The 18,508-nt window shown below is 46.0% G+C and overlaps 1 protein-coding gene across 5 annotated transcripts in view; it reads right to left on the bottom strand.

Annotated features, from left to right (window-relative positions):
- Phb1 (prohibitin l(2)37Cc) overlaps positions 1-18,508 on the bottom strand; it is a 118,875-nt gene that overhangs the window by 64,591 nt on the left and 35,776 nt on the right. For all 5 annotated transcript variants that reach the window (XM_070531421.1, XM_070531420.1, XM_070531418.1 and 2 more), the window contains one exon: positions 5,869-6,011. In XM_070531421.1, coding sequence (XP_070387522.1) covers positions 5,869-6,011 — 143 coding nt within the window. The remainder of the gene's footprint in view (positions 1-5,868; positions 6,012-18,508) is intronic.

The raw sequence follows: 18,508 nt of genomic DNA, 5'->3' as shown, positions 1-18,508 counted from the left end.
ACGCACTTTTTTTGTTCGACCGTCCTATTCGTACCGCTTCCTCGTGTGAACTGTTCGAAAACCTCGTCTTTCATCTCATGGATTTGTGGTTTCATGTGCGGAGCAGCCGTGTCAACGCCGCAAAATGCCGAGGGTCTGCTGTGCGCATGTGAAAACGGCAGGCTGCGGTAGTCTTTTTCTCGCGTACTTGTTCACGCTGTAGTTTTGCGCACAGGTGTCGTTTGACCGTAATTTGGCGTTTGTACGACGTTTTGAGCCAGATGTTTGGCCAATTCTGCCAGAATGAATCGAAATCCGCATCGTCTCAAGCGACGGCTGACGAAAAAAAATTCGCCGACATGAGACTGGTGGCGCCATCTCGTGTGCACCAAGGGAAGGGGTGCTCGGCTGCGATGAAACAACGGGACGCTGAAACCGCTGCGAATGTACTCGTTCACTCCGTGATAACAAGACGTTCCCTGCTTACAGAGGCGCATTTCAGTCACTGCACATGCCTGGCTTCAATCCTCACCCGTTGCTTCATCGCATCTATTCTCAAAACAGCTACTTGCGCGCATCAAGCACCTGCCACGCGTGAACTAGTCGCCAGCCGACTGTTATGCTCACGCCGCCGGCCACACCTGCTCCGATGGCGTAGGTACAGGGAGGTCTACACGCCGTACAGCCAGACTGTACGGATGTATGGCGAAAGCTGCAGAAAGCGCCCCCATCAACCATCGCAAATTGGATTTCGGACGCTTGAAAGCGGGTCCAAGTGGACGTTGTGGTCAAATCATTTAGGAAATGCTCGACCACAAACCACTTCAACGGAAGGGAAGACGACCTGCTGCGGTATACCGAGAGCGGCGGTTCAAGCGGTGCGACGAACTCGAGTGGCAGTGATAGTAACTGAGCATCCGACACAAGTGGTGAGCTCACTGTGTGCACCGATTTTTCTTTTGAATGTTTGCAAAATAAAATGTTATTTCTCGCACACGTCTCGTCGTGATGTCGCAGCGAAAAGAGGGAGGGGGGGGGGGGGGTCATTCTAGATTTTTCGAATCTAAGCACCCACCCTAACTTTGGGCATCGCGATCCTGAAAAAAAATGGTGCTTAGAATCGAGTAAATGCGGTAGTTTTTTTTTTTTTCTTTGCAAGCCAATTCCCTTCCCTGTTTTTTCTGCCTCATTTTCGCGCTAACGAAATTCCCGAAAAAGCGAAATGTTTTGCTTTCCCCGGCGATTTCATTATTGCGGGTTTCAACTGTATGCTACCGACAACTCCAGCTGGTATAACCAGTGATGTAGTTAAGTTCATTATCAGCCCGGTGACAAGGTGTGGATATGGACCCCAGTGCAATGCCGTAGACTGTCCGAAAAGCTTCTCTGCCAATACTTCGGTCCTTAAGAAATACTCCATCATATAAGCGATGTCACTTATGAAGTGAGATCCACTGGACACGAGAGCTTAAGATTCTGCAACTCCACATAAATTGTACATGTTGTGAGCATGAAACCTTACCACGTGAGGTCATAAAAAAAAAACGCAGGAACTCGTACTTTCTCTCACACACCGGGCTGATGCATTAAGAAGGGGGATAATGCCACGAGAACTTGGCCACATTGAAGTAGCGCACCCATCGCCCTTTGTACTGGACACTGTGCACGCCGTACCGTGGTGTAGTTCAGTGACAACAGGCAGCGATCATCGTGGCACGAGTAGATGGTTGGACCCGGCTCGCATGCAGCATGCACGAGGGATCACGCAAGGAGAAAGAACAGTCCAAGGCCAGTTTTGGAACGTGACTGACGGGCGTTTTCACGACAGTGGTGACCGAGTTCTGGGCACAGGTTCCCCCTTAAAAAAATATTGTTTTATTAACCTGTGTTCTTTAACATCACTGAAATACAAAGCGCTTTCATTGCTGCACGCGCTGTGGCTGGTACGCACGATATGAAGCTTTTGAAATGCGTTGTACAACATTATTGTGCACGATAGCTCCACCTGGACAAAAGCAATTGCTTTGCCTGGCATTGAGTGTGAAAACCACCGGAACGTTGTCTTTTGCAACGGGATGAAACAGTTGCTTTACATATTGCTTCGCATAGGAAATCTCTCGGGGCTTTCACTGCGCGCGTTTGTGACACGTCGCACTACACTCGAGGCATGATGGATGCGACAGGATGAAGCGGTTGCTTTTCTTTGCTTCATGTCAGGTATATATTTGAGTATTCGCTGCGCACGTTTGCGACGTGTCGCACAACTCTAAGATAGCTTTTATTGCAATTATATGGACACTCCAGGCACATTTCTGCCGTTATCGTGATTACATATAAAGTCCAAGGTTGATAAGGTGATAACATTGTCGCCGCATGCCCTATGCTTTATGTGCAAACGAAAGCGTGTGAGGGGAGCTGATGCGCCGGCTCAATCTCGCCCACGCAAAAGCCGCCGCACGGGGGGTCTACTCCGGCTGCGACCGGTCGTGCGACCGTACCTCTCGAGAGCGATCTACGTTGGGGGAAGAGTCTAGGTGCAGCGGCAGCTCTTAGTTTTGGCCCTGCTGTGTGCTCTCAGCACTCAGTTTGCATTGAAGCGATAGACAGCACGAAGGTCACTTCACTCCCTGCGGCTGCTGCGTTTCCTCATGCAAGCATTTCGGCAGCGAGTGTACGCGGCCATCAAGTGTGATGTGTTCATGCTAGCTGTGCGCACTGACACCAGCCTTGTTAATTTAGTTAGCAAGCAAATATTTACGAGCTGATATGGCCGATAAAAGTACTATCCTTACTTCGTGTGGCTGATAATTTTCTACCGCAATCGGTGCTTCGTTTTTTGGGCAAAACTACTTTTTTCCGCTGCATGCTTCTGGATGTTATGCAAAGATTGAAGCTTCCGCTAGGTCTGAAACTAAGAGGCGTCCCACACTTTCGGTGCTTTCTTTCGCAGCGCACAATGGCTGCAATAGAATGAAGCAGTTGCTTTGCCTTGTTTCACGTAGGGAACCTTCTAGAGATTACGTTGCTTGCATTACAGGCTTTTCCAAAACTCGCATTACAGGCTTTTGTAGAACTGAGACACATCGTACCGCACTCAGGGCACTTTCGTTCGCAGTACGCGATGGTTGCAACCGGACAAAGCGGTTGCTTTATGAATACTTTGTTTAGCGCAAAACAACAGACACAAGAAAGATGACAGGACAAAGCGCCTTGTCCTGTCGTCTTTCTTGTGTCTGCTGTTTTGCGCTAAACAAAGTAGTCATGGATTCGCACCAACTAGCCCGCTAACACATTATGCAGTTGCTTTATATTGCTTCGTATTGGGAATCTCCAGGGGCTATCACCACACACATTTGTGACATATCGCACAACTCTTGGATGGCTTTTTTCGCTGAATCTGAAATTCAGACGCGTCGCACAATACTCGGGGCGCGATGGCTGCAACGGGATGAAGCAGTTGCTTTGCTTGGTATCAGGTATATGTTAGGGTATTCTCTGCGCACGTTTGCAACACATCACAGAACTCTCAAATAGCTTTCTTTGCTGTGCGCTTTGGCTGCTATGTACAGGTTAAAAAATCGGGCAGTTCGAAAAAATGAATCCATGCTTTTTCCTGCCCTTGAAGGCTCAAATCACCAAAGGCACATCTAAAAAAAGCTTTGAAGGACTGCCAGCACACTTATTAGGCATATCGGTGCTCGTACTGTGATAGGAGATGGCGGGTGCACGCGTGCATGATTAAGGCATACATATTGTGTCCCGTGACAAATGCCCCTTTCTACGCATGTTATGCCTCACCACAACACTTTTGCTTATGCTTCACCACGTAACATTTCCGTACTGAGGCGAAGCAGACACTCGGGAACCGGCATTATGCAACGCGCAGTGCTTTCCGAGCTTTGAAGCCAATCACAAGGACCACAGAGGCAGAGTCGGTGCCATGCTGACAGCGACGAATTCTTTCAATGAAAAACATGGCGCCGAATGGCAAGAGAATCAATAGCGAACGTCAAAGTAGCTAGGCCTAGCGTTTGCCGCGGTGGTGGCTACGGCTGCCAGCAGATCTGCATGCGATAGTGCCGCTTCGAGGCGGCGAGGTAATCAACACAGTGGCGGTGGTGGTGGCTTTGATTAATGCCGTTTCGAACCTGCGTTCACGACAAAAAGGTATGGCAAATCGGACGGCGAAGGGTTCTTGCCTCCGAAATTTCAGACATTCTTATACATTGACTTTATGGGGCACGTGATGGTGCCGCGAAGCCGTGCGAATGATCAGGCGTCGGAAAGTCGGTCGTCGACTGTATGTACACTGGCAACTCCTCCATCAGACGACACGGCATCAAAGACAATTCGTTACGATCCCTCTCTGTTACTCCAGTCAGCATTACTGTGACTTTTGCTCCCTTTAATAATATTTCAGCTAATTTTCCCTGATAGAAGCATAAATTCCCAGAGTTTTTCCCGGGTATTTTCAGACTATTCAAATTCCCCGAGATTTCCCAGTTGGTAGATACCCCGACCTCATCATGAGCTCTGTTCACCAGGACCCTTGGGCTGGCACACACACTTGGCTGCAGACGTGCGGCATCGTACAAAAGTACAAGCTGGAAAGCAGCCAGCCTATCTATCAGTGGCTCTCTGATCCTGAACTCCTGAACTCCACAGCCACTGTCAAGGAAAGATGACTCAGAAGGCTGACAAGAGCCTTCATTCAGTAACATGGTCGATTCTTGCAAAGGAAACAATGCCTCACTGAGTGCACGGGAGAGGTAGTCTGCAGTACAACAATGCAACTATATTTGTGCCCACACAGAGTCCTGCACCTCATTTGTTTTCAAACCCAGGCACCACCTATGCTCTTTGTAGAGTAGCAGTAAAGAATTCCATACAAAAAAAAAGAGGGAAGGAAGGCACTCCTGACCAGAGGCCACATGACCGAGAAGCCCCACATCACAAAACACACCAAAGACTACAAATTTGGTGCCTTTTAGAGAACTGGAGAAAAAATTAAACTTTTAGAGCCATTTTCTCAAACCAGTTGTTTTGCCTTTCTGCTTAATTTCCAGAGCTGATTTCTTTGTTACTGTTTAGCCTATTTTGACTTTCTTTTTTCCCATGTTCCTTGGGCTACAGTGCAAGTCATGACATTACCTTTTTTTTATCTTGACTTTTTATAAAGATATGATGTGGCTATTCGTTCACCCGAAAGTGTGCTTGATGCAAACATAAAAAATGACAATCCAAAAATTTTCTGTTGTGAAAAAGGAAAAGCAAGAATGTTACGACCTTCAGCACACATTCAGCTATGCAGTCCACACTCCACAAGCCTTCCATTGCATTTTTTAAACTCCCCAGGCCCTCCAGAAAATTCAAAGGAGAAACATTCTGCTGAATAAAATGTTCTCATGATATCACTCTAAAACATTCATGGAAGCATGAAGGAGACAGTGTAAACATTTGTGCCAATTTTCACCAAAATCCATGAAGAAATAAGGAAGTTTTTTTGAAAGCCACATCCCCCCTTAAGTGCATTTGTTCTAATACACGTGTGATAGTAAAACATTCTAGTCTCCCCATAAACTACAAGGTAGCCATTCAATTGTGGGTTTGTCACAGGTCCAAAGCTAAGGGTGCAATTATCATGACAGGGAAAATAGAAATCCCAATTTTCAAGAGCAATGTTGGTGGTGCAATTATCATGTAAGCAATACAATATTCATGAGTAAGGCCCTTTTCCATGATTGTTTATGATCAGTTGGCATGTTGGGCCATAATTTCAATAGTGTACCAGAGGCGTTGGTGCAATAATTCCAGCACAATATAGACCCTTGTGAAAACTAGGCAGCATTCACTGAATGAGGTTATGCAGCGATGAAAGCAACAACTCACCACGACTGCCTTGAGCACCTCATTGGTGATGGAGGGGAGCACACGCTCGTCATAGTCCACGCCCAAGGTTGTGTACATGCGAGGCAGCTGCTCTTGCACGGGACGGAACAGGATCCGTAGTGTGATGTTCACATTCTGCAAGTCTGCATTGAGAGAGGCATTGTTGCCCAATTCCATTCTGTTCTTGCTATTCTTGAGCTATGTGGCAATTGACAACTGTGCTAAACTAAGCCCAAACTACCAAATGGCTTACCGCAATGTAAACCAGTATACTACCGACAAACGAAGCACATTATGGTCTGACCAATGAAGGCAACAGCAGAAAGCTGAGCAAACACTTTGTAGAGCACTACTACGTGCCACAATGGTCCAGTCACAAAAGACGACGACAACACGCCCAGCACATCGATGGTGCGCAAGCAGTGGTATCGGCGGAATCAGGCTTCCGCTTGATTAAGTAGGCTCGACTAAATATATCATTTGTGGACACCAGACACCAGCATCTGTCTGGTTTTTCTTCACCCATAAGTTGTAGGTAATCTCGACGTGATTGAAGCCGAGTAGCCGAGATATATTGGCTAACAATGATTAGTGCTGCACGTTCGGCCAAGAGCTGCTCACCATCTATTTGGCTGTGAAGCACTTCCGACATTTTCTCGAGGGACGCTCCTTCGATGTCCTTACAGACCATAAAGCACTGACTTCCGCCCTAGCATCCAGCAGCACCCCCTACGCTCCCCCACGAAATCAGACAGCTCGCCTACATTTCTAAATTCACCAGTAACATTCGTCACGTCCGCAGAAAATCTAACGTTGTTGCCGATGCACTTTCTTACACCGCCAGCCCAGAGTGTCAACACCGAGCTCCAGCTGCTTCGCACGAGCAGTTACCTCCCTGGTGTTTGAAGATATCTTGCTTCCTTGCTGCGACGTGCCAATTGTTTATGATACTTCGACTGGACGTCCTCGTCCTTACGCGCCTCGCCCATACCGTCAGACCGTCTTTGATGTCCTCCATTCTTTGGCTCATCCTGGCATATGCGCAACACAGCGACTCGTCCCTTCTCGTTATACGGGGCCCAGCATCAACGTAGACGTTTGTCGCTGGTCTCAGGTGTGCCTCAACTGCCAACAGTCTAAAGTGCATCGCCACACTGCGACTCCTCTAGCCGCATTCCTGTCCCCAGACACCCACTTCAGACATGTGCACGTCGATATTGTTGGCCCCTTTCCTCCCTGCGGGAATCGTCACTACCTGTTAACCTGCACTGACAGGTTCACCTGATGGCCTGAAGCGATGCCCCTCCTGGACGTAATGGCAGAGTCAATAGCTCGGGCACTCATCCCGACCACTCTGGATTAGTAGCTACAGTGTCCCTTCCACCATTATGACTGACCGTGGTCGTCAATTTGACTCAACACTGTTCGCCAATCTATCGCGGCTACTCAGCCGAGATAGATTTTCACCGCCAACTGAAGACTTCACTTATGGCTTCGACTTTTCCTTCATCATGGATTGAGCGCCTTCCTTTCATTACGCTTGGCATCCACACCACTCTTTGCAGCGACTCTTCCACCAGTGCCGCCGAGCTTACATTTGGCACCTCTCTACGAGCCCCTGGTGAATTCTTCGACAACTCGCCCGCCATACCTGCCGACGTTTCCGACTACGCAGCGCTATGCGTACTGTCGTTCCCCCTCCCCCCGACAACGACATTGTTCCCGGTGTGTATACGTCAACCCTGGCCTTGAGCACTGCATGCACGTCTTTGTGTGCCATGATGCTGCGCATCCTCCCTTATGGCCCCCGTATGATGGTCCGTTCAAAGTACTGAAGGGTGCACCTAAAAAATTTCTATTGCTCATCAATGGCCAGGAAGATATGGTCTCCACTGACCGTCTGAAACCTGCCTACTTGAACTGATGCTTTAGCCACTTCTGGGGAGGTATTCTGTAAGAGTCCACCTAGTGGGCTGTCCATTTCAGCCATTTTCGACTGGCTAGGGCCGCTTGTCTCCTCCTCGCTCGTACAGCTGCATCCAATCAGCAGCGGCTGAAATGGACAGTCCACTAGGTGGACTCTTACAGAATACCCCCCTGCTGTCACATTCCCTCCCGACCAGGCTAATCCTACTCGCCACATGCTTTTCGCACCACTGCCATCTGCTCTTCGCCATTCGTCCATCTCGCGGCTTCCTCGCTAGAAGGGGGGTACTACCTTAATATACTACCTTATTTTGCTCTTTGGAGACTTTAATTTCCCTAATGTCAATTGGGATAGCTATCCACCTTCGTCATATAGTACAACAATAATGATTTCCTCGAAGTCTGCTTTAATTTCAACTTAACCCAGCTAGTCTTAGAACCAACACGCGTAACGAATGACTCGGCCAACATTTTAGATCTGATATTAACTAACAATATATCTAACAGCCTATTCGATAACAACCTATACAACCTACTCGATAACCTATTCGATAACTAACAGCCTATCTTCGATATCTTATCTCCGGGCAATTAGCGACCATAAAGTAATCCACACTGTCTTTAACTTTACCTTTCCAAAGCGAGAATCATGGCCAAAGCAAGAATCCAAAGCGAGAATCATCGTGGCCCCTGGCAGGGCCACGACACTGCCACAATGGTTCCGCACTCACCAACTGCTTTTCTACAGATGCTGCTGCTGCCGGTCCTGGGACAGTTGCTGTCGCTGCCTGCAGTATAGCCGACTGATACCCATGCCGACGAACAGCACATGAGTACGGTGGATTGCATGGACAACCCGCCAATCTGCCAAGACTTATCGAGTCTGCTGCATCACCCGCCGCCGATCCTCGACAATTTCATGCTGCTCGTCGGACAACATGGGACGGCAATATCTACAGCGCCTCCTCAAAAGCGCGCCCATTTCGACGAAGCTTCGGGCCACGACACTGCCACAATGGTTCGGAGCTCACCAACTGCTTTTCTACAGATGCTGCTGCTGCCGGTCCTGGGACAGTTGCTGTCGCTGCCTGCAGTATAGCCGACTGATACCCATGCCGACGAACAGCACATGAGTACGGTGGATTGCATGGACAACCCGCCAATCTGCCAAGACTTATCGAGTCTGCTGCATCACCCGCCGCCGATCCTGGACAATTTCATGCTGCTCGTCGGACAACATGGGACGGCAATATCTACAGCGCCTCCTCAAAAGCGCGCCCATTTGAACGAAGCTTCGGGCCACGACACTGCCACAATGGTTCGGCGCTCACCAACTGCTTCTCTACAGGTCTGTTACTATCAAACTCGCTGTTACCGTAGCAATAATGTTTGTCTTCTGGCGGTGTCGTGGCCACCTAACCATTTTAAACGGTCTTGCACTGCTCTTGTTGTTTTGCGACTGTTGCTTTTGAGTGGGGATGTTGAGAAAAACCCCGGACATATGACAAAGGCTCAAGAAGAGAAGTTAGATGGTGTGGCTGAGGCTGTAAAGCGTCTTGAAGCCAGCAACGCAAGTCTTCTCAATCAATAATGAAAGTTCTAAATATGCACGCAGAACTCAAAACAGACCTCGAAAGCTTAACCAAACGTGTGCAGGAACTGAAAAACAAATTAGAATCTGCTCCATCTGTTCATGCCCCAACATCTCTCGATAGTGGCTTTTCTAGCATCATTAACAAAATTGATAACCTAGAAAACCAGTCGCGTAATCAAATGTTTTGTTTTACGGTGTTACCGGTATTAACGAATCCAAAAGCTGGGAAAGTTCAGAGCGACTTGTGCATGAGTTCTGCAGTGATAAGCTTGGTGTCACTGTAACTTCCATTGCTAAGGCACACCGTGTGGGCCGTTTTTCGACTGTGAAAAAAACGCCCTATTATAGCTAAGTTCTTCAACGATCAAGAACTTGAGGCTATTTTAAGTAAAGGCAGCAAGCCGAGGGACACAGGTTTCAGCATAGGACGCGACAATGCCCAAACCGTTCGTGATAAACACCGGAAACTTCTGCAGTTCTCTCGATCAATTAAAAAACAAGGTGACCGTGTGCGCCTAATGTTCGACAAGCTGCATATCAATAATGACAACTATGTGTGGGATGTCGCGGGTAACCGTGCAGTGCCAGGTCGTCATCCCACCACAGTATGACATGTGCCGGCTGATAAGTCATCTACAGAATCTACGTCATTTTTGCCCAATCTGTGTCATAATTTAAAGAATAATACCAATTTCCTGTTCACAAACATCAGAAGTGTTCTTTCCAAAACTGTCGCCCTTTCTTCGCTCGTAGATTCTACGTGCGTTTCACTTCTAGTATTGACTGAAACTTGGCTGGACGATACCGTTCCGGATGATTACATTCTTCTGAGTGAATCTGAATTTTCCTTTATAGAATAGAAAAATAGAAAAAAAGGAGGTGTCCTTATAGCCACAAAGAAACAATTATCTGCTGTTCCCCTAGCTGTTGATACTTTTCTCGAATGTGTATTGATATGGTGTAAATTCGGAGTTACTGATATTATTGGTGCTTTCTACTGGCCGCCCGATATGTCTGATGGATTCTCGGGTGAATTCCATAGAATACTCAGCAACTTACATGTGCATTTTCCCAACTCTATTTTCCTCGTATTTGGAGATTTTAATTTTCCAAGCATTGAATGGCCCATTCTCTGTGTTGATTCCAGTGATAAAGAAGCCCACACCTTTCTTCATTCCTGCTTAGATTTTTCTTTCGCTCAACTTATTACTAGTCCTACCCGTCGCTCCGCTACCACGGCAAATATCCTTGATCTTGTCCTAACAAATAACCCGGACGTTCTTTCTGATATACTGCATTTAAATGGTTTATCCGATCACGACATTATCACCGGGTGCATCACGCATCCATTTACTGAAAAGAAAACTACCATTAAGCAAATTCATTGCTACAATCGCACAAATTTTGAGATGATTAACTCAGAACTACACACCTTCTCCGAGAACTTCCTGGCTCAGTATTCATCACGCTCAATTGAACTAAACTGGCTGTCATTCAAAACCACCTTGTCTCACCTTATAATAATAATAATAATATATGGGGTTTTACGTGCCAAAACCATTTTCCGATTATGAGGCACGCCGTAGTGGGGGACTCCGGAAATTTTGACCACCTGGGGTTCTTTAACGTGCACCTAAATCTAAGTACACGGGTGTTTTCGCATTTCGCCCCCATCGAAATGCGGCCGCCGTGGCCAGGATTCGATCCCGCGACCTCGTGCTCAGCAGCCTAACACCATAGCCACTGAGCAACCACGGCGGGTTTGTCTCACCTTGTTGATAAGTATGTGCCAATCATCACCATCCAACATCATAAAAATTCACCTTGGTTCACACATCATCTTCGTCGTCTTAACAATAAGAAAAAACATTTGTACCGCCAAGCAATGACCACACGTCTCCTGTCATCATGGAACAAGTACAGAAATTGTGATATAGAGTATCAGTCCCTGCTTAGAACAACCCGTCGTAATTTCTTCACTCATGACCCGTCTACTATGTTAACCAATAATTCTCATAGATTCTGGCGCATTATCAATCCGAGTTCCTATCCTGAATAGTACTAATTAATGCTGACAGACAACCAGTCACTGAAACTGAGTGTTCGCAGCTTCTGAACAATGCATTTTCATCAGTATTCACCAATGAAGAACTTCTTCGCCTATATTAGAGCCATTGCCTAACATTTCCATGCCAGAAATTGTCATCAGTGATTCTGGTATTCTTGCCCTGTTGAATAACCTCAATACTACTACTAGCTCTGATCACCTTGGTTTCAATAACAAGGTACTTAAAAACGCTTCTTTAAACATTTTTCAAGTGTTATCAGCCCTGTTTTTGCAATCATTATCATCTGGCATTATTCCTCATGACTGGCGTATAGCTAAAGTAATACCAATATTTAAATCAGGTGATCGCTCTGTCCCACTTAACTATCGTCCTATCTCATTAACTAGCAACATAAGTAAACTTCTCGAGCACGTCATACACACACAAGTCATCAACTACCTAGAAGACCATGATATCATCTTCAAGTACCAGCACGGTTTTCGCAGGGGTTATTCATGCGACACTCAGCTCGCCGGATTTACTAAATATATTTTCCGCATTTAACGAAGGATTCCAAGTTGATGCAGTGTTTCTTGACTTCTCTAAAGCTTTTGATCGCGTTCCTCATTACAGGCTTCTAATCAAATTAACACACTTAAATATACACCCAAATGTTCTTGCATGGATTAAAGATTTTCTCTCCAACAGACAACAATTTACCTGTGCTAATGGCTGTAACTCTTTATCTGTTCCTTTAACATCTGGAGTCCCCCAGAGCAGCGTCCTCGGTCCCCTACTTTCCTTAATTTTTATTATTGATCTACCCAAATGTGTCTCATCTCGAATTCGATTATTCGCAGATGATTGTGTTATATATCGTAATATTAGTAATGACGCTGACCGACTTTCCTTACAAACTGATCTTGATGCGGTGACCGCTTGGTGCTCTTCATGGTTAATGTCTTTAAATACGTCTAAAACCAAGCTAATGTCATTTACCGACCATTCCACTCGACTTCCTACCACCTACTTTCTCAATAATGCTAGAGTAGAACTTGCGCCAACTTACAAGTATTTTGGCCTTCATCTTCAGTCTGACTTAACTTGGCATTACCATATTAACACCGCCTTAGCATCAGCTAACCGAGCACTCGGTCTTCTTAAGCGTAACCTCAAGCACGCACCTTCACACTTAAAAAAACTTGCTTATATCACGCTGATCCGCCCAAAAATTGAATATGCTCCTGCCATATGAGATCCCGATCAAGCATACATAATCAACATTGAATCTCTGCAAAACCGTGCTGTTCGCATCATCTTTTCCGATTATTCACGCTTCACCAGCGTCGCATCGTTAAAACAACGTGCAGAGTTGGAATCACTATCACATCGACGCCAGTTTGCTCGCCTAACCTTCTTTCATAAACTTTATCGCCATTCCACGCTTCACGATGACTTCTTTTCACCACCCCCTGCAGTTTTCCCGCGCCGTGACCACGCTAACAAAGTAAAACGCATAATGTGCCGCTCATCGCTCTACACAAAATCATTTATTCCTCGCACAATAATAGAATGGAATAACCTACCATCACGCATAGCTACTGAAGTTAACTTACCATCTTTCCAAACTTTGTTGCAAGAAAACGGTTAGTGGTAGCAGATTAGATATTACTTATGGTTATATGCACATATTAAATATTGTGTAAAATGTTCTTGTGTTTTCATGAAGAAGTGCATATACCCCTTCTTCATATCTATTTTATGTTCCTTGTGTGTATGTTTATTCGATGTAGTTTTATTTCTTGTGTATATTTCATGTTTGTGCCCCCCCCCCCCCCCTATGTAATACCCTCGTGTGAGGGCCCTTAGGGGTAATGTAAATAAATAAATAAAAATAAAATAATACGCTTATACGACAAAGGCAACTACGAAGCCATTAACAACGAACCGATGTCCTTCTACCCTACTTTCAGAGCTGAATTCCACAACCGCACACTTCCAAGCAAATTGGTTGATCTTCCAACAAAAACTCACCGAAACTAACCACATTCCAGTTATTTCAGTATGGACTAACAGCAATAAACCTTGGTACACAAAAACAATCAACTTTAGAAAACAGGAAAAAAACTATTCTTTCGGTCGGCAAAGCAAACCAATTGTGCTGTGGCATGGGACCAATATTACGAGGCAGAGAAAGTTTATCTCTCAGCTATATGCCGCGAAAAACACTTTTTTGCATGACACGTTGCCTCGTGTACTAAGCACTAACCCCCCAAAATTCTGGCAATTTCTAAACCCCAAGCCACCGGATGCTATCATTATCGCCGACCATAACAATATAGTCATCCCCGAACAAGAGTGGACAGATGCATTTAACCGCACGTTTTTATCAGTATTAATTAATTATGGGGTTTTTTGTGCCAAAACCACTTTCTGATTATGAGGCACGCTGTAGTGGAGGACTCCGGAAATTTCGACCGCCTGGGGTTCTTTAACGTGCACCTAAATCTAAGTACACGGGTGTTTTCGCATTTCACCCCCATCGAAATACGGCCGCCGTGGCCGGGATTCGATCCCGCGACCTTGTGCTCAGTTTATCAGTATTCACCACTGAACCTGATGTTCTGTTACCTATACCGCCTTCACCTGTGCCATCTGTTATGTCACCAATCCAATTCACTGAACATGGCATAACGGCAATAATCGAAAAGCTAGAACTCTCATCGTCATCAGGGGCGGATGGCACCAACTCTAAACTGTTAAAAAATACTAAACTCAACTGCGCAGCGTACTTTACATTAATCTTCTCAGAGTCTTTATCCTCCTGTAGCATCGCCATCGCCTGGAAGAAAGGGCAGGTCGTTCCAATCTACAAATCGCTTAATAAAAACTCACCTCTTAACTACAGACCGAATGGAGCACATCATTTTCACCCAAATTATGCACTTCCTTGACACTAAACTTCTTTCACCCATCCCGACATGGTTTCCGTAAGGGTCTCTCGTGTGAAATGCAACTTGCTATGTTCGTCCATGACTTCCATGTTAATCTCGATGCTAACACCCAAATCGATGCCATTTTTCTGGATTATGCTAAAGCATTTGATAAGTTACCTCACCAATGCCTAATACTCAAGCTCTGAACCTACACCCTGATATCTTAAATTGGGTTACTGAATTTCTCATTAACTGATCACAGTCAGTGCATGTCAATAACCACACCTCCGCGCCCCTCCCTGTAACATCTGGCATCCCACAAGGTAGCGTTCTAGGCCCCCTACCTTTTCTTATATTAACGACCTCCCTCTTAAAGTTTCTTGTCAAATCCGTATGTTCGCTGACGATTGTGTCATCTACTGCATAATTACCGACTCTGACCACAGTATATTACAAAATGACTTTAACAAAGTGCAAGACTGGTGCAACGACTGGTTAGTGACCCTTAACACCAATAAATGTAATGTGCTTCTCTCGCCGCCATCAGCCCTTATAGTCACCGTATAATATTGCTACGGAACAGTATTTGTGATCACGAAGAGGCGAGCAGTGTGAAGACGACGACGACGACGACGACGATTAGAGGCTAGCGCAGGCTGTTGCCTCTTGGCCAAGTGTGGCGTATTTTCTTGTAAATATACTTGTACATAGCTTTTCGTCTGCGTCTTCCTAAGTAACAATATTACTAATACTACCTTAGAAAAAGTGGAGACATTTAAATACATCGGCGTCACCCTTTCATCTACTTAGACTGGTCTGCTCATGTAATACGAATAAAGGGAAAATCAGACATCCATCCGTTCGTAGCAATTGCTACAAAGGAAACCCATACGGGTTCCTCGAAAGAAAAGCCTCGTAGTTGAAGAAAAATTCGTCCTGGTCCGGGACTCGAACCCGGGACCACCGCCTTTCCGGGGCAGCTTGGTTAGCTCATCAGGACAAATTTTTCTTCAATTATGAGGCTTTTCTTTGGAGGAACCCGTATGGGTTTCCTTTGTAGCATTTGCTACGAACGGGTGGATGTCTGATTTTCCCTTTATTCATTCCTTCTCTCCACCTTACGGGTTTCTGCAGAACTGTTGCGTCATGTAATCGACATTACTGCCTCTGCTAACCAAACATTAGGATTCCTAAAATGCCATCTGCATCATGCACCGCAACACGTCAAACTACTAGCGTTCAAGACGCTCGTACGTCCTAAACTTGAATACCGCACTTACTCGCATAATAATCACACTCGCGTAATGATCGCACCCCTGAATTTTGTCGTCCAAATTTGATTTTTTTTATTTCCCGTGTAATGATTGCACTCCGAACTTGCTGCAGCAATAGGTCATGTGCCAAGTCTAGCTAATAATGATCGCGCTTACCATATGTCGAATGCTACGCGAACGACTCTTCAAGACAAACCAAGCGGTCTGCACGCACCCTACATTCTTAAGCAGATGGCCCATTTCATTCTTTTCATCACTTTCCGCACTTCCATGAAAAAAAAAAAAGGTACAACCAAACTTGCCTCGGCTTTATTATTTGTAGGCTTCATAATGGTTTTGGTCAACAACAACAACTTAAAGAGCACCTTTCGATTCTTCTCGTCTGCACTCATGGGCATGCAACAAACCGCAAGCTGCAACGATAGTAGCCACATTTGCACTGATATGTTAGAAGTGTACCCTATTCATACGCCGACGCTTGTAACACAGCTAAGGTATTCGCCCACCCTTAGCCGAAACGTGCCACATTAGGATAGTAGTGAAGACAGATGCCGCAGTTTCCGCAGCATGCCGGCCATGTGTTTCTTTGTCACTGGCAGCTAAGCGCACCCATCTGTTTCTGTCCCTTCAAAGTGGACATGGCTACGTTATTGCCACAAACTTGCCAACATTAACAATATCATTCATTACTGATACGGAATAAACTGTTTCAATGCACGTAATGTACTCACGAGAAGAAAAAAAAATCACGTTCGGCTTGCTCCGCCAGCTGCCATTTTTGTTTTGCTGTCCCACACCAACACGGGACACCCGCATCCCTCAGCAAACGTGGGATGAAAGAAATGTATATTTCTTCTCGCGGGAAATTTAACCCACGTAATTGATCACACCCCTGGATTCGCGTCAATTTTTCTGACAAAAAAGTGTGATCATTATGCGAGTAAATACGGTATGCATCCCCCCATCTGGTCACCCCATCAAAAATACCTTATCAATGCATTTGAAAGAATTCAGAATCGTGCGGCAAGATTAATTCATTCTTCGCATTCTTGCAACACTAGCGTATCGCTACTAAAAGCACAGTCCGCCTTAAACACACTATCATCCCAGCGTCGCATTGGTTCATTAATCCTCTTTCATAGGTTTTATTACAGTTAGCTTGATCATGCACCATATGTGTTGGCTCCACCCCCTCGCCATTCCCTGCATACAGGGCATTCCTTGCACGTAACCCGTCCACGCAGCCATACTACAACCTTCTTTGCATCCTTTTGCCAATTATCAACCGACTGGAACGGCCTGCCCCGTGACATATCCGAAATCACCTGTTCATCGACGTTTGCTGATAAGCTTAGTACTAATATTCTTCATTGAACTTATGTGGCCACTAATTAGAATAAACAACATTTCTAAACCCCACCCCTTATGTAATACCCCCATTGAGGGGTCTTTAAGGAAAGAAAAGTGAAGTCCTGTAGTGCACTAACTACTACGTGCCACAAAGGTCCAGTCACAAAAGACGACGACATGCTCAGCACTCTGATGCGCAAGCAGTGGAATCGGCAGAATCAGGCTCTACTTGATTGAGCGGGCTCGGCTAAAAATATAATTTGTGGACACTAGACAACAGCGTACATCTGGTTTTTCTCCACCCAGAACTTCTATAGCTATTACATATGCTATCAGTGTACAATGCACACCTTTCTAGATTTCATTGATCATAGAGCGCAACACAGATCTTAAACACGCATGAAAATTATGTTTTTTTTTTCTTTTGTGCGAGTCCTACTTGATACCAACCCACAAAACCCATAGAGACATTAATTTGTAAGAGATGTTGCAACCTTGGTCTTAACCTTTTAATGGCAGTATGCATAAATAACCGGAAAAAATTATGGCCTATTTAGCAACACACGTTAAGAATAAGCATAATTAACAAGGAAAAATATTTTTCAAAAAATTTTTCATAGAGAGGAGGAAACGCAAAGCAGAAAACTGGAAGTGGGCTTCACCCCAAGCCACCTATGGCACTGGGGTTGTGAAGGGGAGACCACTGTTAGGATTGGCCTGCAGGGGTACTGCTCTGCAAAGCTATCTCAGCCCGCTGCAGGTGCTTTGATCGACCCGCGGTGGTGACGCCCTTCAGAGAACCGGCGAAGACGACAGCGCTCACCGGCCATGACCTTCCTTTGGAGAATTGGAGACCACGGCAGCGTTAATCCACCATGTGCCTCATTCGGAGAATCGGCGACGGCAGCAGGGCTGAACACGTTTGGTGGCTCGTGTACTGCTGGTTGATTTGCCGTGCCTTCACGGTCTCTGCAGCAAGAAGAGCTTCTCTAACAAAAGGGTGCATTGCGGTACGTTTTTCCTCGGGCCCCAGGATTCGTCACAGTCTGCTGACACTCGTGGCGACTACCGGAGAAAGTTAGCTCTGGAATTAAGAGGCGCCGGCTGGGGTCAGGCGTGACCACCTGGCTACGAGGACCCGCTCAACTTGGGTTCTGGGAATCTAAAGTGCGTACGTGTATGTGTGAGCCCTTCCCCTCAACGGCGGGTTGACTACGCCCCAATGACTGTGGACGGTCCGACTGGACAGCAGTTTTCCCTCCCCTAGATAGCTAGGAAGGACAGAGGCTTTTTAAGCAGCAGTTTGTCGGCTGCTAGAGTGTGCTCGTGCTCGAGAAGCAGTGTGCTTGGAGTTTTGTGCTTGTGTGCTGTATGCTTCGTCTTGCGTGCTCCATTTGGAAGTCACGCTAGACTGTCGAAATGTATCTCTCCATTTAATGTAAAAATATGTAAATAAACCCTGTACGCCCAGCTCCTCACGAAGAGTCAAGGTCCTCCCTACAACCTCTTCCT

This window comes from Dermacentor albipictus, chromosome 1, assembly GCF_038994185.2.
Source record: "Dermacentor albipictus isolate Rhodes 1998 colony chromosome 1, USDA_Dalb.pri_finalv2, whole genome shotgun sequence".
NCBI lineage: Eukaryota > Metazoa > Arthropoda > Arachnida > Ixodida > Ixodidae > Dermacentor > Dermacentor albipictus.
This window is presented reverse-complemented; position numbering and strand designations above follow the sequence as displayed.